At 45.7% G+C, this 23,178-nt stretch overlaps 2 protein-coding genes and 1 long non-coding RNA gene across 4 annotated transcripts in view; 1 reads left to right on the top strand and 2 right to left on the bottom strand.

Moving 5' to 3' along the window:
* Positions 1–23,178, bottom strand: part of LOC134448888 (uncharacterized) — a 405,753-nt gene that overhangs the window by 141,632 nt on the left and 240,943 nt on the right. The gene's annotated exons all lie outside the window — the stretch shown is intronic.
* On the bottom strand, positions 33–13,781 carry tmem79b (transmembrane protein 79b). Of its 2 annotated transcripts, none has more exons than XM_063198552.1 (7): positions 13,710–13,781; positions 12,588–13,074; positions 11,747–11,978; positions 10,723–10,868; positions 7,768–7,962; positions 4,971–5,193; positions 33–529 (listed from the first exon to the last, which is right to left on the bottom strand). In XM_063198552.1, the coding sequence occupies exons 2-7, from the start codon at positions 12,892–12,894 to the stop codon at positions 328–330; spliced, it is 1,305 nt and encodes a 434-aa protein (XP_063054622.1). In that variant the 5' UTR covers positions 12,895–13,074; positions 13,710–13,781; the 3' UTR covers positions 33–327. The 2 variants fall into 2 exon arrangements, with proteins under 2 accessions (XP_063054622.1, XP_063054623.1); XM_063198553.1 differs by lacking the exon at positions 33–529 and adding an exon at positions 675–746.
* The window catches only part of LOC134448876 (death-associated protein kinase 2-like), a 41,218-nt gene continuing 38,466 nt past the window's right edge, over positions 20,427–23,178 (top strand). The window contains exon 1 of the mRNA XM_063198551.1: positions 20,427–20,521. Within this exon, the coding sequence (XP_063054621.1) occupies positions 20,460–20,521 (62 nt within the window). The 5' untranslated portion in view covers positions 20,427–20,459. The remainder of the gene's footprint in view (positions 20,522–23,178) is intronic.

The following is a 23,178-nucleotide window of genomic DNA, read 5'->3' as shown; positions in this document are numbered from 1 at the left end:
TCTAATTTCTTCTAGTTCATATAACATGCATATTCAGTGCTGCTTTTTTATTGATCATTGACAAGAGGTATTTAAAAGCTAATGTACTAAAATGCATGAATAAGCAAAGCGTTAAACACATTGCTCACTAATAAAAAAAAAAAAGATAGATGACGTCTGGTGATTCTCCTCTCTTTTAACTAAAATTCATGTTGAGTGCATTGCAGATAAGCATTTTGTCTTTGCAGTATTTATTATTATTATTATTATTATTAGAGTGAACAACATGGACCCCCTCTCCCAATTGGCAACCATAGCAAAGCCGTCTTAATGAATGGGACTGATGGATCAACCCCAAAATCGTTGTCGGTATGTGGAAGGGGATTCGTGGACGACGCGGTCCTCCTTGGCGAAGAGGCTGCCCTCGGCGTCCAGGGAGAAGATGAAGTACATGTTGGCCACCAGCATGGTGAGCATGGGCAGGAAGGACAGGGCGTAGCCGAACGCCCGCACGCTGCTGCCCAACGCTGCGGCCACCCAGTAGCAGAGCCTGCCAGGGGGAGGGGACAGGAGAGGAGAGGAGGGAGGAGACGAGACAAGGAGAGGAGAGGAGAGGAGAGGAGAGTTATATTTTACATTTTATGTTACTTGGAAGATACAGTTTTGATAAAACAGTAAACAGTCAATGGTAGTCAGGTACGAAGGACAGGGCGTAGCCAAACACCCGCACGCTGCTGCCCAACGCAGCGGCCACTCAGTAGCAGAGCCTGCCAGGTGGAGAGACAGGAGAGGAGAGGAGACAGGGGAGGTGTGGAGAGGAGAGGAGAGGAGAACAGAGCAGAGGAGACAGGAGAGGAGAGGAGAGGGGAGACAGGAGAACAGGACAGGAGAGGAGAGGAGACAGGAGGAGACAGGAGAGGGGAGGAGAGGAGAGGAGACGGGAGGAGGAGAGGAGACAGGAGAGGAGAGGAGAGGGGAGTAGAGGAGAGGAGAGGGGAGTAGAGGAGAGGAGACAGGGGAGGAAAATAAATGATACAGGAGAGGAGACAGGGGAGGAGAGGAGAGGAGAGGTGTGGAGAGGAGAGGAGAAGAGAGTTCAATTTTACATTGTATGTTACTTGGAAGATACAGTTTTGATAAAATAGTAAACAGTCAATGGTAGTCAGGTACGAAGGACAGGGTATAACCAAACACCCGCACGCTGCTGCCCAACGCTGCGGCCCAACGCTGCGGCCACTCAGTAGGATTCAGAGCCTTCCAGGTGGAGGGGACAGGAGAGGAGTGGAGTTATATTTGACATTTTATGTTACCCGGAAGGTACAGTTTTGATAAAACATTAAACGATCATGGGTATTTAGGCAGGAAGGACGGGGCGTAGCTGAACGCTGCTGCCCAACACAGTAGCAAAGCCTAACAGGTGGAGGGACAGGAGAGGAGAGGGGTGGGGGGACAACAGACCAAGAGTACATCGCATTACATTTGGCAGACACTTTTATCCAAAGCGACTTGCAATGGAGGGCATAATCACAGCATAGAACACTTGCAGATACAAAGTGCACAGGAAATATACAGAACAATAAGGCACTCTGAAAATACCAGAAAGTCAAAGAATGCGCGCACATCAGTGGCACAGGTGCTGGACCAAACGCAAGATAACTGAAAAGAAAATAAAAGGTCCGCACCGCAACACTGTTAAATGCTCCCACATATGTAATGGCACGACGTTTCGGACTAACCGTCCTTCATCACAGTGCAATCGGTTAGTCCGAAACGTTGTGCCATTAAATATTAAATAATCTGAAAATACCACACAGATCTGGTACAATGAACAGTAACCTTGGAAATGTTTCAATTCTGCCAGTGCCAGGGAAAATGTAACAATACAGTGAGGAGAATAAGTATTTGATCCCTTGCTGATTTTGTTGGTTTGCCCACTAATAAAGACATGATCATTCTATAATATTAATGATAAAATGTATTCTAATATAGAGAGACAGAATATCAAAAAGAAAATCCAGAAAATAACTTTGAAGAATATATTTTAATTGATTTGTATTCCATTGAGGAAAATAAGTATTTGACCCCTCTAGTCAAAGAAGACAAAATATTTGGTGGCAAAGCCCTTGTTTTCTCAGACAGAGGTCAGATGTTTCTTTCAGTTAATGACAATGTTTGTGGATATATTAGAAAGGATTTTTGTCCACTTTTCCTTGCAGATCATCTCTAAATCACTTAAGTTGTATGACTGTAGCTTGCCAAATGGGAGCTTCTGTTCCCTTCACAGGATTATTATAGGGTTAATGTTTGGAAACTGTCAAGGCCACTTCATGACCTTAATGTGCTTCTGCTTGAGCTACTCCTTCGTTGCTTGGGCTGTATGTTATGGATTATTATCATTTTGGGAGGCCAATCCATGACCCACCTTCAGTCTAGTGGTGGTGGGAAAGAGGTTGGCATGCAGCATTGTACGTTTACATGTCTCCCTTCATCCATTTCTTGACGATGTGAAGTTGTCCTGTGTCTTGGCCAGACAAACAACCTCAAAACATAATGTTACCACTTTCATTTATGATGTTGGAGAAGGTGTTGTTCTTGGGATCATAGGCAGCATTTCTCTTCCTCCAAACACATCAAGTTTTGTTAATGCCAAACAGTTTGATTTTGGTGTCATCTGATTCCAGCACCTCCCAATCATATCCTAATCCTGTTTGACATTCATTGGCAAACCTCAGGTGAGCCTGAACAGGTTCCTTCTGAAGCCGGGGTACCATACATGCACTGCAGGATTTTAATCCGCTGTGGTATCAAGTGTTTCCAATAGTTTTCTTAGTGATTGAGGTCCCAGCTGCCTTGAGATCATTTCCTAGCTCCTCCCATACAGTTTTGAGGTGCTTTATCTCCTTTTTTCTGATTATTAAATTCCCACAAGGTCAAATCTTGTATGGAACCAGAGACAGGCCTAAGATTTTTGATTGATGATCATTTTGTATGTCCTAAAATTGGGAAGAAATGCACCAACAGTTTGCTCTTTAATATCCAGGAGCCCATTTCTGCCTTGTTGAGTTCTAAAATCTTGTCCCTGACATCCTTTGACAGCTTTTTGGTCTGTCCCATGTTGGCGAGTTTAGTTTGATTGATTGACTGATTCTATGGACTGATTCTGCAGATTCAATGTGTCTTTTGTGCGGGTTACTATTAACAGGTGTGTTCAATTCAGATAACAAGTTGATTGGAAGTGCCATTTGATCTGCGGGATCAGAACTCTTAATGGTTGGCAGGGGATCAAATACTTATTTCCCTCAATTAAATATAAATCAATTATTATATATTCTTTAGAGTTAATTTCTGCATTTTCTTTTTGATATTCTGTCTCTCCATATTAGAATACATATTATCATTAACATTAAAGACTGATCATGTCTTTATTAGTGGACAAACCAGCAAAATCAGCAAGGGATCAAATACTTATTCTCCTCACTGTATATTTTTCTGTGCATGTCTGTTTGAAATCTCAGGCCTAGCCCACACAACATTATTGAGAAGGAGTGAAGTGAAGGCTGATATTTTCCGAGATATGAAATAAAATTACATCATAATATAAAAAAATGCATCAAACTGCAATAATGCATTTTGAAGTGATCATAAGTTACCTAAGCCTTTGATTGAGAAATCTGTCTGGTGTGGTGACTAATCATAATAGTGCCTGTTGGGCCTGGCACAAGATAACATGAGATTACACTTCACTTCAGCTGTAGTCTTATCCACAGCCAGTTACAGTCATGGCAGTATATTGTCTACAGTCCCTGGAGCACTGTGGGGTCTAAAGTACCTTGCTCAAGGGCACTCCTGCCATGGCTTAAGTTGTAGAGACACACACTCTTGCCACTGTATGGGTGGGATTCGAACCTGCAACCTCTACAGACCAACTCCTTAACCACTACCCCATGGCCTTTATTGGTTATACAGTGCTTGTCAAGATGAGTAGGGGGTGGGTGGGAGGGTGGGGTGAGCTGGCTGCTATCAGACACAGGTGACAATCAAACATAGTAGTATTCTGACGTGTCACTTTTCCACTCATTGGACAGGAAGCCATATTTGGTGCCAGGGGTTTGCAATTTGGCATCTGACACTGCCACTGCACTTAAATCCACGCCCTCACAGCAACATGGCTTCACTGGGCAGGGTCTAGGTCTAGGCAAACCATTTCCCCAGAGAAACATTGCATTTTTGTTAGAAATGAATGTTGCAATACAACATCTCTTTCCATAGGACCTAGTCAAGGTGGGCTGCCTTAACTAATAACTATTAAGTGCTGGGGGAAAGCCTGGTGTAACTACTACTATAAAGCAGGTGTGAATTACCTGCCCATGACAAAAATAACCTTGGAATTGTTTCAATTCTGCCATTCCAAAGTGCCAGGGAAAATGTAACACTATATTTTTCTGTGCATGTCTGTCTGAAAATTAATCTCAGGCCTAGCCCACAACTATGAAGTGCTTGGGGAAAGCCTGGTGTAATTACTACGGTACTATGAAACGGGTTCGAATTACCTGCCCATGACAAAACTGATGGTCAACAGTGGCACCACATATTTTTATATATTTTTTTTTTTATCGAACCCAGGTCGCCCGCACAACAGTCCAGTGCCCAGCCATTAGAGCCATGGCTGGGACATACTACAGCACTCCACAGCACACAAGTGAACACTGCACACAACGAAATTGTATTTATGCCTCACCCGTGCAAGGGGGCAGCCCTCAATGGCGCCCCAAGGGAGCAGTGCGGCAGGAAAGGTACCATGCTCAGCGTACCTCAGTGATGGAGGAGGATGGGGGGGAGAGCACTTGTTGATTTACTCCCCCCACCAACCTGACGGGTTGGGAGTTGAACCGGCAATCTTTGGTCAACAAGTCTGACGCCCTAACCGCTTACCCATGACTGCCCGCTACCCATGACTATTATATTCATTATATAAAGCAAGTGTGAATTACCTGCCCATGGCGAAGATGATGGTGAGCAAGGGGACCAGTTTGAGCAGGTCGTGGTTGAGGTACGCCGCCAGCACCGCCAGCTGGGTGAAGTAGAGGACAAACAAGGTCACCGACTCGTCCACGAAGCGCCGGTGCACGCTCACCTCCTTCACCTCGGCCACGCCCTCGCAGTGCGGCCGCAGGGCACCGAATCGCAACCGCGAGATCCCCAGCACCAGCAGTCCTGATGACAGACACACAAAGAGAGAGAGTCAGAGGAGAGGGTCACTGTTAGGGCTTCCGCACATTGGCTCCAACAAAGCACTGCTACGCAAAAGTTCGATTCCATTGTTTTCAATAAAACCCTGCACACTGGCGGACATTCGCCGATGTCGGATAGCAATTAGAGACGATTTCTATTTTGTCGGTGCCGCCCATTGACTATCAATGCTACGTTCGTGTGAAATTGGGTTTTGAGGTCCAAATTTTGTCGGAAGCGAAAGTGCTCTGCAGTGCTGTCGGAGCCAATGTGCGGCCGGCCTTAGGACTAGTGACAGACACACAGAGTCAGAGAAGAGGGTCACTATCAGTGGCATTCATAATGACATACACAGTCCTGAACAGTCAGAATAGTCTTAATGACACCCCCCACTCAACACCAGCAGGACTAAGGGCAGACACAGGAGGAGTCAGAGAAGAGGGTCACCATCAGGACTAGTGACATACACAGTCCTGAACAGTCAGCATAGTCCTAATGACAACAATAACCACCCAACACTGTCAGGCCTAATGGCAGAGACAGAGAGAGAGAGAGAGAGAGAGAGAGTCGGAGAAGAGGGTCACCATCAAGGTCCTATACTAAGAAGTTGGTTCAGGAGTAAACCAGGTTAAGTTAAGAGGTAAATCATCTAATAGAAGAGCCTGGAGTCCTCATTTCCAGGCTCTTCTATTAGATGATTTACCTCCCAATTTGACCTGGTTTACTGCTGATCCAGTTTCTTAGTACAGGCCCCCGGACTAGTGACATACACAGAGAGTCAGAGCAGTCCCAATGTCAACACCACCCACCCAACACCATCAGGCCTAAGGGCAGAGTCAGAGCCAAGTAGAGGGTCACCATGAGGACTAGTGAGAGACACAGTCCTGAACAGTCAGAATAGTCCTAATGACAACACCAACCACCCAACACTGTCAGGCCTAATGGAAGACACAGGAGGAGTCAGAGCCAAGGAGAGGGTCACCATCAGGACTAGTGAGAGACACAGTCCTGAACGGTTAGAATAGTCCTAATGACAACACCAACCACCCAACACCAGCAGGCCTAATGACAGACACAGGCACGGTGAGCTTCCACCTCAGCCAATAGAAGTTGACAAAACAAAGTAAAGAACAAAAGCAGCCACACACAAAGGTCAAACACATGAAAAAGATTTTTTTTTAAATTATTATTATTATTATTAGTAGTAGTATTAAGTTACTACTGTCTAATTTCCGCTACTATATTAATAAATGATCATATTCATAATCTCAGAAGTTTCGCTAACATGAACACCTAATGTGACTTGATCAATACACTAGAAGTGAAGTCAGTGGATTTAAAGAACGTTTTACTGATCAGAAACCGCCCAAAAGGAATTCCGGAATAGGAAACCAGTCTTGTAACCAATCTGGTCGAGCTGGCACGGTAGCCTTAAAAGCTTTACTTATGTTGCTGGCCGTGGCCTTGGCTCAGACAGCTAAGACAAAGCACTGTTACGTAGGGGACCCGGGTTCGATTCTGGCACAGGGTAATTTCCTGATCCTCCCCCAACTCAACTCTCTCTCTTCTGACCATTTCCTGTCCTGCCTCAAGCTGACGGGGGGCTGGGAGGCGCAAAGGGGTCAGCTGTCTCAGGCCCAGAGAGAGAGAGAAGGCCCAAAATTGGGATTTCATTACATTGTAAGGATTAGAGGGGGGAGGTACCTTTCAGATAACTTTGTCCTGGACCTGGCAAAAGCAGTCAGTGGCCCCCCAAAAAACTTTTATCGTATGGTCAAGAGAAAGGGTCCAGGGCACTCTTAAATAAGGTCAAAAGTCCTTTTTTTCGTGTTTTCCACAATAAAATGACTTAACTTTATTTCAGAGTGCCTCGGACCCTCTCTCTTGACCTTACAATACACTCTCTCGGACACTGATGAACACTTGAGGCTTATTATGTGATTACCCCACAGACAAAACCTCTTTCTCTACAAAATAAAAGCTCATGTTGCTCATCCAGCACTATGGGCACAACCCCAAACCAACAGGGGAAACAAAGGGCTCAATTGTCTCTGGTGTAACGGAGGCCATTAGCAGAGTGTGGCGTGGAACATTGGTAAACCTCCCTCCCGAAGCCTCATACAGTATCGATAGCATTGGGCTCTCGACTTGTCCTTTAGTCCGTTGGTATCGTGCTGTGACTCCCATTAACGAGGTGGTGAGTTTGCGGCCCCGAGGGCGAGGAACTGTGCAGGGACACTTCGGATTACACTGGCCCAGGAAGAGGGGTGGCGCAGAATTCATGACATTTACATAATAAAAGACAATGCTGGACTGGCCATCTGGCATAGCGGGCATTTCCCGGTGGGCCCCGCACCCTCGTGGGCCCCTATTTTCATATATATATATATATTTTTTTACATTTCTGAAAATAGGGGCCCACGACGGTGAGGGGCCCCCGGCGAGTCAGGTCTGTGCCGCTAATTATGAGGGGCCCCTTTATGCTAAAAGTGCCCAATTTCTCCCCCAGCCAACCCTGATAAAGGAACACCCCCCCAAAAAAAAAAAAATGTTGCTCACCAAGCACTATGGGCACGACCCCAAACACGGAGCAGCGCAGCGTGTAGACCAGCCTGAGGGCGGCCGTCTCCAGGAGGGGGGCGTCGAAGGGCAGGAAGACGTAGCCCCCCCACACCATGAACGGGAAGAACAGCGCCCCCATGCACAAGGAGGCGAAGACTTTCCACGCGTCGCGACCGCAGCCCGCACAGCCCGCTGTGGAGGAGAGACGGAGAGATGCGTTTTACTCATTACATTACATTACATTACATTACATTAGGCAGATGGCTTTTTAACCAAATCGACTTACAATGGAGGACATAATCATAGTCATCAGTAGCAGATAGAAAGTGCACTGGAAATATACAGAACAACAAGTGCAGATGCCAAGTAGGTTTAGGTTTTTTTTTTAAGCACAGGTTTAAGGTTGGAGTCTGGACATTGAAACAAAATAGTCTGCACGCTTAAAATCCTTTTTCTTCTGGTGGTGGTTATGTTACACCGATACAAGGTGTCCAAAAATGTATGCCCATTTTGGATCACTGTGAAATAGATGTTAATTGAAATTCATTTAAACTGTCAGTGTAATATACGATAATCACTTGATTGCCTTTTTCACCTGCATCTATTGTCAAACTGATGTCTAATCAGTCTACTGATAAGTCTACTGTCACTTCTACTACACTATGAGATCTGCAAAAGTCACTGAAAGTGAGTGCAACCATGGAAAGTGAATGCACAAACACATCAAGATAATGTAACCATATGTAATTTGCTTTGTCAGCAAGGCCTGGAGCCCAGTGGGTGTTGGCTTGAGAACAGGTAGTGGTGGCACGGAACAGCGGGCATGATTTTGATGCAGCAGTGCTGCCCAGGCTGAGCAGCACGCATGCCTATGTGTGCGTTCCAATATGCGACCTTGCGTCCTCCACTTGTGCTTGTGGCCTCGCTCCGCCTCCTGGCCCCTCCTCCGTGGAGAAAACAATAAAGTTTCCCAGCTGTCAGCCTAGCCAAAACAACTTTTTTGGGGCTGTTTTTCATTCACCATCCTGATTGCAAATGAGAAAATGACTTAACAATTGAGCTTTTGCGAGATATTGAAATATAATGCTGTTGTCAGTGATGTCATCATGACATATTACTTCCTGGTATGAGGCCACAAGCACAAGTGGAGGAAGCAAGGTCGCATATTGGAATGCACCCTATGACTCCATGTGACAGAGGTGTTCCCGTGCCGTTTGTCCCCCTCGGGACCACGAACTCACCACCTCGTCAACACATGGGTTCGGCAATGGGAGGCACAGTAGGCCTACGAGACCGCTGAGCTAAAGGCCGGTCCGATAGCCCAACGCTACCGCACTGTATTGAGGCTTCAGGAGGGAGGTTTACTGACGTTGAACCGCCATACTCTGCTAGTTGGCCTCCGTTACACCCACTTTGGCCCGTGTGAAGCATTCTGGTTAGAATTTTTTTTAGGAAGCAGCGTTTTTTTATGTCTTGGGAAGTCACATTAAATATTTCTTTCCACCTTGCCCACCTTTCTAAAACTAAGCAGATCTTATTGTGATCACGGAAAAAAATCTGCTTCCTTGAAACACGCCTAATAATATGATGTCTGTAAATCCTAATACACTTGGAAAATGACCTGCACTACATCAAGAAACACCTACATGTATTTAACAATGATTCACAGTGTGTGTATAGGCAACATTCTTGGGATACTGTAGTATTCCACATCAGCTTCTACTGCAGATTCTGCATTGTTAATGACTGATGATGTCATCGATGACTCAGTCATGTGGCAGGTTCCTTACAAAGACCAGCCACTTGTAGACATTTCTTTCTTAAACCAACAGTGTGCAACATGGTCATGTTTTAATCAATCATCTAAATCTGTGCTGTGTATTCACAAAGGCCTACTCTTTTTCATTAACATTCTCTTTTTTTAATTCACCTTCAATGGCTGTTGTCTTTTAAATGTGCATTTTCACATGAAGTGTGATCCAACTTTTACAGTGTACAGTGTTAATCTCGGAGATTTGATGGACTTGTCACTGCTAAAGCATTTCAAGACAGGACTGCAGTGCTGTGTAAATCTTTACAACCGATCTGATAGCAATGTTTACACTGTAATTATTAAACAATAATGAAAACAAATAATAGGGTCAGCTGTGGTGTCATGGGTGGGAAGTTGGACTGTAGATCACAGGGTTGCAGGTTCAATCCCCACCCTAACCACTCCCTTCCTCCCTCCATGGCTGAAGTGCCCTTGAGTAAGGCACCTAACTCCACACTGCCCCAGGGACTGTAACCAACAACCTGTAATATCTGTAAGTCGATTTGGATAATCGATTCATCTAATCTAATCTAATAAAAATGTGAGCTAAGTGTAATGTAATCAGGGCTAGATTAACGCACAGGCTAGATATGGCTGCAGCCTAGGGCCCCCCACCTGCCAGGGCCCCCCCGATTGGACAAAAGTTAAAAAAATGCAGAATTGTGCCAAGATGCAATATTGAGTACAGTTTTAAATCGTGTTAATACTCCTCTGCACAGCTGGCAAGACAGCATACAAGCTTTCTAGCAGCTTGTAACACTGTTGATGTCATTTCGACGTGAAATTTGCCTTTCCAGGGGGGCCCACAGCAACCTACAGCCTAGGGGCCCCAGGCTATATAAATCCGACCCTGAACATAATAATAATCAGTGTTGCCAGATTGGGCGGTTACCCGCCCAATTGGGATACTTGGAATGGCCGTCTGCGGGCTAAAACAGAAAAAATTGTCCATTTGGCATTTTTTTCTGCAGTTTTGGGCCCATAGAAATCAATGCAATTTGTTGAAATTGGGCAGAATTTGGCGCATTTTGGCGTTTTTTGAGAACCTATTGGCAGGGATTTGATCAGACATATCTGGCAACACTGATAATAATAATGAATGAACTGGTTGAGTGTGTTGATGTGTTGGCCAAACTTACGTTTCATTGGCTCCTCCGGTTCCCAGTCCTGGTAGTATCCGTTGGCGGGGGCCCCGTGCGCCCCCATGAAGGGGCTCCTCTCGTCCTCCCACTCCCTGGGCGACTCAGGCACGCCGCCACCGCCCCCGTGGTGCATCCCGTTGGGCCTGAAGAAGATAGGGGTGTAAATAATAACCCATTTTATTTATCAAATCATTCATTTGAATCTCCTGATATGAATCGATGCATCAATCCTACAGCCGGTGATTCAATTAATCGATTCGTCCACAAGAGAATCGTTTAATCGTTTTTAATCAATTAATCAAATTAAATTTCCAGCCAGTATGGTGGGGGGAGTAAATAACCAGTGCTCTCTCTCCCATCCTCCTTCATGACTGAGGTACCCTGAGCATGGTACCGTCCTGCCGCACTGCTCCCTTGGGGCTCCCATTGGGGGCTGCCCCCTTGCACGGGTGAGGCATAAATGCAATTTCGTTGTGTGCAGTGTGCACTTGTGTGCTGTGTCACAATGAGTGCGTTACATGAAACCTTGCCTCCTCCACTTGTGCTTGTCTCCTCGTCCCGCCTCCTGGCCCCTCCTCCGTGGAGAAAACGATACAAGTTTCCCAGCTGCCAGCCTTGCCACAACAACTTTTGAGGGACTGTTTTTCATTCACCATCCCAATTGCAAATGTGAAAAAGACTCTACAATTGAGCTTTTGCAAGATATTGAAATAAAATTCTGTGGTCAGTGATGTCATCATGACATATTACTTCCTGGTACGAGGAGACAAGCACAAGTGGAGGAGGCAAGGTCACATATTGTAACACACTCTGGGAGTTGGACTTTCCCAGTTGGGCTTTTGGCTTTCACATTAACACCCCTGCCTGATGAAGGTCTAGTACCGAAACGTCATTTATTAAAGAAAGAACAGCGAAATGGTCAGTGTGCGGGAGACCCCGGAGTGACCCATGATGCCATCTCCGATGCAACTGCCAGCTGAGGTGTACGAAAAAAGTCAAAGTTCCACATTTACACCCCTACCTAAAGACCCGCGCTGCCTCCTCTGGCATGGAGTTGACCTCGTCCATCTCGATCTCCAGGTGGGAGCCCTTCTGGCGCGCCTTCAGTTCCATGCCCCCGTCCCTCTCCCTCTCCCCCCCCGGCCCCGTCTCCATCGTCATATCCGGCCATCCGTCGGCCGTCTTCCTCTTCTCCCGCATCCGCAGCTCCATCTCGCTCTCCGTCCGGCTCTCCCGGCCTCCTCCTGCGCCTCCTTGAAGTAGGGGTGGGCGATAAGGCAAAAATGTCATATCATGTTTTTTTTGTTTTTTTTTTTAAAGATATTTTTTTGGTCTTTTTGAGTTAATTTATGATAGGACAGTGAAGGTGGTGACAGGAAGCGAGTGGGGAGAGAGAGACGGGGAAGGGCCGGCAAAGGACCTGGGCCGGGAATCAAACCCGGGTCAGCCGCATGGTAGACGAGTGCCCTACCGGTTGGCCACGGCAGGGCCTCATATCATGATTTTTTTTAATATAAAATCTTGATTCCGATTTTTTTTTATCACAATCTTCCATCGAAAAAGTAAAAACCACAAAAAAAACAAAAACAGGCATTTTATACTGTATACTTGCAATTCGTAATTAGCAATTCATTGAATGTAAACATACTGATGACTCTCATAAAGTAAGTGCACAATTGGAATCCAATAATGTAAAGTGAAGACAACAACACTTAGAAAGTAGACATCACTCTGATACAAATAGTTAGCATCCTCGGTGCAAGACGATCTATACGCTTTCTCCACTTTGGCATATTCAAGACGATCTTGTACTCAATTTTACGATTCAGGATTTAATATCTTCATTTCACACCCACTCCTACCTTGAAGTGACGCGCAGTCGGAGCGCATGCTGGCCCTCTCCCTGCTGTCCATCTCCTTCCCCTCGCCCCTCTCTCGCTCGTTCTCCATGAGGGCCTCCTTGTCCGAGGGCCACTGTAGGGTAGTGGGCTCCATGCTGGCGTACCCCATCACCTCCTCCCCCTCAGTATGGGGGTCCCCCTTATTGGCATCTTTCAGCTGCTTGCCATCTCCCTCCTCGGGTTGCCACTCTGCGGCCAGGGGCGGCGCCGTGGCTTCTGGGGGCTGTTTCTCAGTAGGCCCCTGATGTGTTGGCAGGATATCGGTCATATCCAGTCACCGTGGCAATGATTGTGGCAGTTGATTTTTGTAGTGAAATGGATTACTTATACCTCAGTCCTCAGTTGTGCATACTGAGTGAGTGGTGTGGCCAAATGTTCTTTTTGCTCTGATTACATTTACATTTAGGCAGTCTTTAAATTGGTCTTAGTTGATGACAATCTTTTGTACCTAGAGAGACATGACAAAAAAAGTTGATTAACTTTAAATGTGGTACATTTCCCATGTATGAATTAATTTAATTCATCCTATTCTCATTACAGTGCCGCATAGATATCTCGCTCTCAAACCTAACCAACAGGACTAAAACCCTTTTCACTACACAATTCTTGTAGACAAGGCCTTCAACTTCCTCTACCACAATCTAATGAAAACACTAGAATAGAATCAACTCTTTAAGACCTGTGGTGCGGCAGGTGGCCACTGGCCAACCATGTCCATTTTGAAGTCGGACTAATCGGCAAATGAAAACGTATTTTTTGTTATTCACTCATTGAAGGCCATCATCCCTGCAGCAAAACTTTTCGACAATCGAGGATGTATTTATTGTTTTCAATAACTCATCAACTCGACGTTAAGTGGCATATCAAAACTTTACCAAGACGAATTCCTGAACTTCCAAGTCTCTCCTTCGGACTAGGCTAGCTACCCAGCCTGTACGCAGAACTTTGGTAACGCGGAAGACAAACATCTGCCATTTTGAATAAACATTAGACTGAGCGGTTCATAATACCTTATTGTAAAGAGATATAATATTGACCATGACAATACAAGGATTATAATAGACAACAAATAAAGTTTCTTACCAAACTGTCGTGACAACGTTGAGTGTGACGCTGTTGTTATTAGACTGTGGGTGGACAGACAGGTGTGGCCAGGTAAATCATTGTTAAAGGGCTGTGCTGTTAAAGGGGAGGTTTGGTTTTCCAGTTTCATCTGAGGGCTCGGGTTGCGCTGCCCGTAGCCTACGCTGCAATTTCAGACCAGTTGTTTATTTTCATGAACCAAAATCCACACCATGAGCCCGTTTACATCACCAAAATAACCAGGCAGGCTAATTGGAATAAACGAGTTGCTTCAAAAACCTGATTATAAACTGTTTATTGATGTGCATATTACGCGCTCATTGCAAGGCTTGGAGAATTGCTCACCTGGAACCATAAAATAATCTAGATTCTAGAATACCGTCTCTTTTGCATTTACAAGTTACTAGCATGCGGTCTCATGAAATGGCTGTAAAAAATCTCAGCCTAGCTCCACTGCAGAAGAACACTAGGCCTATACAAGGCAACACGCACAGCCTACTGGTGGTCTGGAGCGCATCAGATTGTTTTATTTAGAAGATTCCGAAAAGGTAATCCGTCCCATTCCATTCCATCTGAGCTCTACTGGGCCTACCACAAATCAATAGCCTACACACGCAGCCCCTGGCCTGCAAGAATGGCTAGTAACATGCAGCACAGACAAGCACAAACGAAGGTATGAAATTTGCACAGCTGCAACTTTTGCCTGGATCATGCAATGCCCCGCTCCGACCACACGGGTTCGCAAAATCCCCTTGAAAATCAGGACTGGAGGAGGTTCGCAATAACCAGTCAACAACACACACCCAGGCCAGTGCAGTCAAGTGTGTAGTCAGAGGGCAGAAACAAACTGACATGCGAAATCAGTGATAACAGACTTTGTGTAGGATGTTGAAGTCTATAGCAGGTGATACCTCGACCTCCGTCATTGTCATCCGAATGGGGCTCGCGGACATCACCAAGTAGCCTACACCAACCTCGATGGCAACAGCAACAGGTAGGTTACATGATTTCGCTCCCCAATAGTTTTTGTCGAATCAAATTTCATTTTTAATTCATGTGCCATATCACAGATACATTGTTTTCAACTGCAGCGTTTGTGTTTTAGACAGATAAGTCAACGTGTATAGTGAAATAAACCTCTTCCTGGTTGTCCATGAAGACGCTAAACAAGGTAAGTTTTCTCTTTGTGTGACAGTTTTGACAACTTAAAATTATTTTGACTGTATTGAACATGTGTTCGACATCTCTCTTTCCTTCTCTCTCTATCTTTCCTTCTCTCTCTCTCTCTCTCTCTCTCTCTCTCTCTCTCTCTCTCTCTCTCTCTCTCTCTCTCTCTCGACGCGCGCACTATCACTTTTCGTCATTATTCAGAAAAAAAGTACACTGTGGGACAGGGCGGGCGGGTTGACGGTTATTGATTGTCTTTCACAATGACATTTCCGTCCATTTTTAACACCACGATCTTGCCTCAGATGTATTCCCATGACGCGCGACAGCAGGGTGTGTTTCTGTGAGATGGAATGTATGCGTTGCGGAGCAGTGGTGTAGTCTACTTTTTTATGGTGGGTATACTGTATATTTGAGCATTTTTTGAAGTGGGTATACTGTATGTATTTGTGCTATTCAAAACAATGGATCAATCAATTTTAAGTGGGTATACTGAAATCCCTGAAATTTAGAAGTGGGTATACTCCGTATACCCGCGTTCTACGTAGACTATACCACTGTTGCGGAGTCGTTATGATGCTTAGGTCGCGGGGGATTAGTGTAGTGAAAGGGAGAGGTCAGACCGGTATTTTACTATATGAAGTTCAAATATCACGATTATGACACGTGTTCTCTGATGGGAATTTAAAAAGATTATGTCACACATCAGTTGGTATGCAAGCAAATCAGTTGGTAAGCCCCACGGTCTCCTTATAACCTGCTCTAGAACTCAATGAGCTTCCCAACAGCTGAATGATTCTCTCTCTCTCTCTCTCTCTCTCTCTCTCTCTCTCTCTCTCTCTCTCTCTCTCTCTCTCTCTCTCGCTCTAATGCTGTCTATCATCGTCAGTGCTCTACCAGTAATCTGTTGGATGAGGTTGCCATACCATCATATAGGTCATGTTATCCTTGACATTACAAGCCATCTTCACCACAAGGCATGGTGGAAGGACACACACACACACACACACACACACACACACACACACACACACACACACACACACACACACACACGCACACACACATAGGAAGGGCGAGAAAGGGGGTGGGGGTGCTGTGTAGTGTTTTTGCTATGTGCATGTTGTCTATTTGTTTTGGAGTTCAGTATGTCATTGTAGGGAATGGTTGGCACTGATAAGCTCCGCCTTTCCATCCTGATTTCATGTGATATCAGAACACCCCCCCCCCACACACACACATTCTCTCTCTCTCTCTCTCTCTCTCTCTCTCTCTCTCTCTCTCTCTCTCTCTCTCTCTCTGCCACCCAGTCTCTCTTTCCCTCCCTCCCTTTCCCTCCCACCCTTTCTCTGTCTCTGTCTGTCTCACTGTGTCTGTCTGTCTGTCTGTCTCTCTCTCCCTCTCTCTCTCTCTCTCTCTCTTTCTTTCTCGTGGTTGTTTTTTCTAGAACTTGTATTGTCCCTGATAAACGTGTGCAGTGCAGTGCTGTATGGTGTGCCAGTGAGGGGCTGTGTCTGTGCTGTGCAGTGTGATAGTGAGGGGGTACAGACTGTCTGTCTGTGTCTGTGCTGTGCTGTGTGGTGTGGTTTTGAGGGAGTATGTCTGTGTCTGTGTGGTGTGCAAGTGAGGGTGTGTGTCTGTGTTGTGCTGTGCGGTGTAAGTGAGGGGCTGTTGCTATGTCTGTGTCTGTGTCTGTGCTCAGCTGACAGCAGTGTTGGGGTGTGTCTGTGCTGTGCTGTGTGGTGTGCTAGTGAAGGAGTATGTCTGTGCTGTGCTCAGCTGACAGCAGTGTTGGAGTATGTCTGTGCTGTATGCTAGTGTTGGAGTATGTCTGTGCTGTGCTGTGCTGTGCTGTGCTGTGTCTGTGTCTGTGTCTGTGTCTGTGTCTGTGCTGTGCTCAGCTGACAGCAGTGTTGGAGTATGTCTGTGCTGTATGCTAGTGTTGGAGTATGTCTGTGCTGTGCTGTGTGTTAGTGAGGGAGTATGTCTGTGCTGTGCTGTGCTGTGCTGTGCTGTGTGGTGTTTTAGTGAGAGGCTATTGCCATAGACATCATATAGAATTCCATGATGTCTATGGCTATTGTTATGTATGTGTCTGTGTCTTTGTCTGTGTCTGTGTCTGTGGCTGTGCTGTGCTGTGCTCAGCTGACAGCAGTGTCAGGGTATGACCTGTGCTCTCTTCTGTGCTAGTGAGGAGTATGTTTGTGCTAGTAAGGGGGTTCAGTACTGTGTCTGTGTCTGTGCTGTGTCTGTGCTGTGTGGTAGTGAGGGGGTATGTCTGTGCTGTGTCTGTGCTGTGCTCAGCTGACAGCAGTGAGGGGGTATATCTGTGTCTGTGCTGTGCTGTGTCTGTGCTGTGTGCTAGTGAGGGGGTATGTCTGCACTGCGCTGCGCTGTGCTCTATTGAGGGAGTATGTCTGTGCTGTGCTGTGCTGACAGCAGTGTTGGGGTATGTTTGTGTCTGTGTCTGTGCGGTTCTCAGCTGACAGCAGTGTTGGGGTGTTAGCTGATAAACGGCGTCTCTTCCTTCTTCCTGCTCTCCCCAAAGGCCTGCTGAGTAAATATTTACTGATACAGATCCTGCGTTGTCTCCCCTGGGACGCCTGATGGGGAGGGGAGGAGGGGAACTAATGTACACAAACAAGCACGTGCACACAGTGCACAGTGCACACACACACACCTTATCACACACACACACGGACGGACACGCACACACACACGGACACGGACACACATGGACCCACAGTGCACAGAGCACACACACATACCTTATCACACACACACACACACGGACACGCGCACACACACGGACACGGACACACATGGACCCACAGTGCACACACATACCGTGTACACACGCACGCACGCACACACACACACACACACACACACACACACACAACCACGGACACGGACACTCTTGGACCCACAGTGAGTGCACAGGGCACACACATACCGTACACACACACACACACACACACACACACACACACACACACACACACACACACACACACACACACACGGACACACACGGACCCACATGTGCACCCTAACACAGAAACATATAAGTTGCATACACATGAATGTGCTATTGTAGATATACTTCAACATGTATGCACACACTTATGCATACAAGATTACAACATACGAATAGAATGTATGTGCAATACATACTGTATATAGGATTAATAAAAGTACTCTACTTCAGGATTAATAAAAGTACTCTACTCTACTCTATGCATACGTGCATACATACATTGGTATATGCATACATACACAGAACATATTCTAAATTCAGACAAGCACATTGTCAGAAAAGGCGCTGGGATTATCTTTTGTGCGTTTCCTTTCACGAGCACACCTGTTCCTGCTGCCGGTTCCTGGTGTCACGGGAGCCTTTTGAAGCAAGACTGGCTATTGTTGGTCCCTTTTCATTTCCTTGTTGTGGGTGTTAACCTCTGATGCCTCCCACACACACACAGGCCGCAGGCTGCTTGCTGCTGCTGCTTCATGAGAAGCCGTTTAGTTTCACCTGCACTGTTTCATGGACATTTAACCACCTGTGAACTGAGGAGAGAAATGAAAGCTCATGAGGACTAAGAGGTGTTAGGGGACAGTCGAGGAAGTTGTACAAAGACACACTTTATTTAGGCGGCGTCAGTGTTTTGGATTTCTGGGATTTTTGGAAGATGATTGGGGCCGCGGGAAAGTCTGGATGACTAAAAGAATTCCATTAGGGTGAGGTGGGTGCGAATGTGAGCGTACTTCCTGCTCTGGTTGTTGGGGTGAGGGGTGAGGGGGTGGTGCAGGGTTGGGGTTGGGGGTGCCCGCCCAGCCACTGAGCTGTCGTGTGATAGTGTCTCCCACAGAGTTTTCATTAGTTAGCGTGGTGGGGACACGGGAGCGTCATCATCGGAAAGACTATTGTGCCGTTTCATGTTGAATATGAGATGGAAACTCATAAAAGAATAACTTTTTGGTGAGGTAGCATTAGAAATTACATACGCAAGACAAAATCACCTCCTTGGCAAGGGCATTGGAAATTAGCCTGGACTATAAATGTGATGCCTTCTTTTGGGCTGTTGTACAGTCTAAATGATAAGTATCCCTGTCCCTATCAAATTAACGTAACTAACTAAAAATGTGTTACTGGGTACTGGGAGAAATCCAGGTGAGATTGGGGGTGAGGGGGTGGAGAGGTGTGAGAGGGGCTTAACTGTTCAAGTGTATCAGAGGGCAGGCTCAACTTCTGGAGTAAAATAAATAACTTTGGCTGCGTGCGTGAAGAAACTGCTTACTTAAAGAAGAGTCGGCTTGTGGACATGGTGGTAACTGATAAATAAATAATGAGACTCAGCTTGTGAGTGCAAATTTTTCCTCTTCTTTAACCCGGTAGGACACAGCTTTATAAATGTGTTGTTACCAGAATGGCAATGACCAAGTCATAGTGCATTACTAAAGGCCCTGTGTTATGTCATAGTAGTGTACTACTAGGGTAATTAACTTTTTGAAAGATTTTTTGTGGTCTTTTTTTCGACTTTATTTGACAGGACAGTGCGAGAGGTGGACAGGAAACGAATGGGGAGAGAGATGGGGAGGGGTCGGCAAATGACCCGGGCCGTGAATCGAACCCGGGCCAGCCGCATGGTAGACGAGTGCCCTACCGGTTGGCCACGGCAGGGCCGGTAATTAACTTTTTCAGTGACTATTACAGCGTGCCACAGGAGGTACGGCGTGCATTATGGGGCTACGGGAGTGAACTGTTGTTTGAACTCCAATAGAAACAGGAGCTCCACCTGAATTGTTTTAGCCTGTCATCAAATGGAATTCCAGTGAGACCTGTCAAACTAAAACTAAAACTAAAATGTGTTGTCAAGGTGGCTTCTGGAGGAACCCGGGGGGGTGAACTGTTCAAGTGTATCAGAGGGCACGCTGAACTTTTTGAGAGAAATAAATAACTTTGGGTGCGAGAAAAAACTTATTTGAATAAGAGGGAAAATTCACACTCACGAGCTGAGTCCCATCATTTTTGTATCAATTACCACCATGTCCACACTCATCAAGCAGGCGTGTGGGGATTTTTCCTCTTCTTTGGGGGTGAGCTGTTGTTTGAGCTCCAATAGAAACAGGAGGTCCAGCTGAATTCTTTTCTAGCCTGTCGCCTTCTTTATCATCCAATGGAATTCCTGCTGGAGACCTGTGAATAAATGTTTGCACTGCACGGGATGGAACAACACGTGGAATGGATGGATGTTTGGGACTGATTAGCTCTCACTGTGTGTGTGTGTGTGTGTGTGTGTGTGTGTGTGTGTGTGTGTGTGTGTGTGTGTGTGTGTGTGTGTGTGTGTGTGTGTGTGTGTGTGTACACTTGTGTATTTGTGTGCATGCGTGTGTGTGTGTGTGAGTGCCTGCGTGCGTGCGTGCATGTGTGTGTATGTGCCTATGTGTGTGCCTATGTGTGTGTGTGTGTGTGTGTGTGTGTGTGCGTGTGTGTGAGTAAGAGTGTGTGATGGTTTATACATATTTCTCTTTTTTTCTTCCAGTCAGTGAGGCTGAAGTGGAGCTAGCAGGAACAGCACCATGGCTATGATCAAGCTGCAGAATGTGGAGGACTTTTACGAAATTGGAGAGATGTTGGGGAGGTCAGTACTATACACACACACACACACACACACACACACACACACACACACACACACACACACACACACACACACACACACACACACACACACACACACACACACACACACACACACACACACGCACTCACACACTCACACACACAAACTCACTCGCACACGCACGCACACACACACACACACACACACACACACACACACACACTCTCTCTTTTCTCTCTCTCTCTCTCTCTCTCTCTCTCTCTCTCTCTCTCTCTCTCACACACACACACGCGCACTCTGAAATGCAGTACATGAAGCACTGATATATACAGTAGTCTCGTACTGGAGATGGGTTCGTCGGTGGACCTATTCACTATTTGCTGAAAATATTCAACTACATCATAACCACATTGCTATGACAGTACAGAGAGGCATATGTAGCAGATTAAAACATAGCCATTATCATTGTGGTGACAGTACGGCTATGGCATAGGCTCTGCACTAAGGGGTTAAGTTAACAGCCTGCTTTTTTCAGGGCTAGTGACCAATACATGCTTAGTAGCCCCTTAATGCACGCTGTACCTCCAGGGGCACGCTGTAATAGTCATTGAAATGTAACTACCATAGCACTACAATACTATGATACATCACAGGCCCTTTAGTAATGCACCACGACTTGGTCATTACCATACTGGTAACAACAAATGTATAAAGTCACGTCTTAAGGGGTTAAACATCTTGCCCAAAAGCGCGAGTGACGACACAGTGAACATAATGATTTGATTTGATTTGATATTGGGCGGAATCCATTTGTGGTGTTTTCAATTTGCATTTGCAGAACAATCCTGTGGCTAGGATCCGAATAACAACACATTAACCACACAGCCTTGGCTGGATTGGGGGAGAAATAGGGCCGGGGCACTTTTGGCTTAAAGGTGCCCCTCATAATTAGCGGCGCAGAACTGACTCACCAGTGGGCCCTGCACCCTCGTGAGCCCCTATTTTCAGAAATGTAAAAATACCCCCAAAAAACCCAGTTTTTAAAAACATTTCTGAAAATGCCCGCTATGCCATATGGTCAGTCCAGCCCTGCACACTGGCTTGTTTGTCTCAGTATTTGGTGTTGCTAAGTCAAACACACTCTCTCAGAGGCAGCTCTGCTCATCATGAATCAGCCCAGCTGTGTGCATGCTCTGTCTCTGGGCTTTAACAGATACTTAGATTGACTTTGGCTTTAATGCTTCGTACCTCTGACCTGCAGTCTGTGTTTTCTCCATAAGCTTTAGCGCTAAGCTTCCCAGATGCTGTGTGGTGTAGTAGACCATACTGTAAACACCATAAGTCTAGTCAGCAGAGGTGGTCAACGTAGAAGTAGGAGTAAAAATCAAAACCTGCCTTAGTTTCGAGAAGACACTAAAGGGCTTAAAGCGCTCAGGAGACTTTGCAGGGTAATATTACTCAGGTGCTCATCTGTACCGGGTGAAGTGTAGGTCCAAAAAAGGGCGGAAAAAGCAGAGGCACTCTGAGATTTCAGAAAAATATAAAAAAAAAGCCTTTAATTTAACATGGTAAATTCAGTTTAAAAGCACATGGGCCTACGCGTTGCGGCCATATTGGCCTTCATCAGGGCAGTTTCCTTCCAACACAAGTAATTTTACTGAGTAACTGCTCTACAGCTACTATGGAGAGTGATGTCTACCTAATTCTGCGACGGTTGGAGCAAATTTGGGGATTTTCTTTTTAGGTTTCTAGGTATCAATGTCTGACCACCTCATTAGATATAACGGAATAACTGATGTAACCGCTATGTAATATATGCAAGTGTTGTACTTAAGCCATAAATTTAACTTTTACTTTGGCCACCTCTGCTAGTCAGGGTTTCCCCCAGCACGAAATAACCATAAATAACTTGGTAACTCTGCTAATGTTCGTCCAAGCCAGAAAACGCTTTGGGTGCTACTGGATGGATGTCATGGTTCAAAAGGCATTAGGGTGAATCTACTCCGAACCATTGCTTTAAGGTGGCCACCTTGGCAACAAAACAGCTACGTTACTATATTGAATAGGCCTAGGTCCACTGATAAAATAAAGAAATTGTTTTCTGCATGTAATTTCTGAAATTGTATAACATATTTATTTTGGAGGGATTGATATTGTATTTCTTTTGAAACTGCACAACGCTCCATTCCAATCATGGTGGTGGTTGCGAGTCTCTGATATCAGCTAACCCTCCAGCAGGTGTGAAAGTAGACAGGTAGAAGTGTGTCGTTCACGAACGAGCCGGTTCTTTTGAACGGCTCCCTGAAGTGAACGATGGGACCCGGATCACAGCTGGGGGAGCCACTCGACCGTTATTTCGTTCATTTTTCTTTCAATTCAAGCACGTGACCTCGACCAGAGTAATTCAATTTGGGGAAAAAACACAATTGTTGGCCTTAAAGAGTGGCAAAAACGGTCTTTAGAAGCAGGAGAATAATCAGTTGTTGTTTGAACAAAATCACCTTGAGGTGGAGTCAAAATATTACACTCTAAACACTGAATAAATAATTAAAAAAGAGCCAAAAGAGCCAGTTGTTTGAACGGCTCTTTGAAAGGAACGAGCCACTAAGATCCGGATCCCGTAAAAGAGCCATAAATCCCATCTCTATAGACAGGTGTGTACAGGTGTGTACGTA

The sequence above is a fragment of the Engraulis encrasicolus genome, chromosome 5 (assembly GCF_034702125.1).
Source record: "Engraulis encrasicolus isolate BLACKSEA-1 chromosome 5, IST_EnEncr_1.0, whole genome shotgun sequence".
NCBI lineage: Eukaryota > Metazoa > Chordata > Actinopteri > Clupeiformes > Engraulidae > Engraulis > Engraulis encrasicolus.
Note: the sequence above shows the minus strand (reverse complement) of the source record. Positions and strands in the feature narration are given on the sequence as shown.

Coding starts and splice junctions, on each gene's coding strand:
- tmem79b (XM_063198552.1), bottom strand. CDS start 12,894: ATGACCGATATCCTGCCAACACATCAGGGGCCTACTGAGAAACAGCCC. Junction 11,979..12,587: donor CGACTGCGCGTCACTTCAAG/GTAGGAGTGGGT, acceptor CCCTACTTCAAG/GAGGCGCAGGAGGAGGCCGG. Junction 10,869..11,746: donor GAGGCAGCGCGGGTCTTTAG/GTAGGGGTGTAA, acceptor TATCTTCTTCAG/GCCCAACGGGATGCACCACG.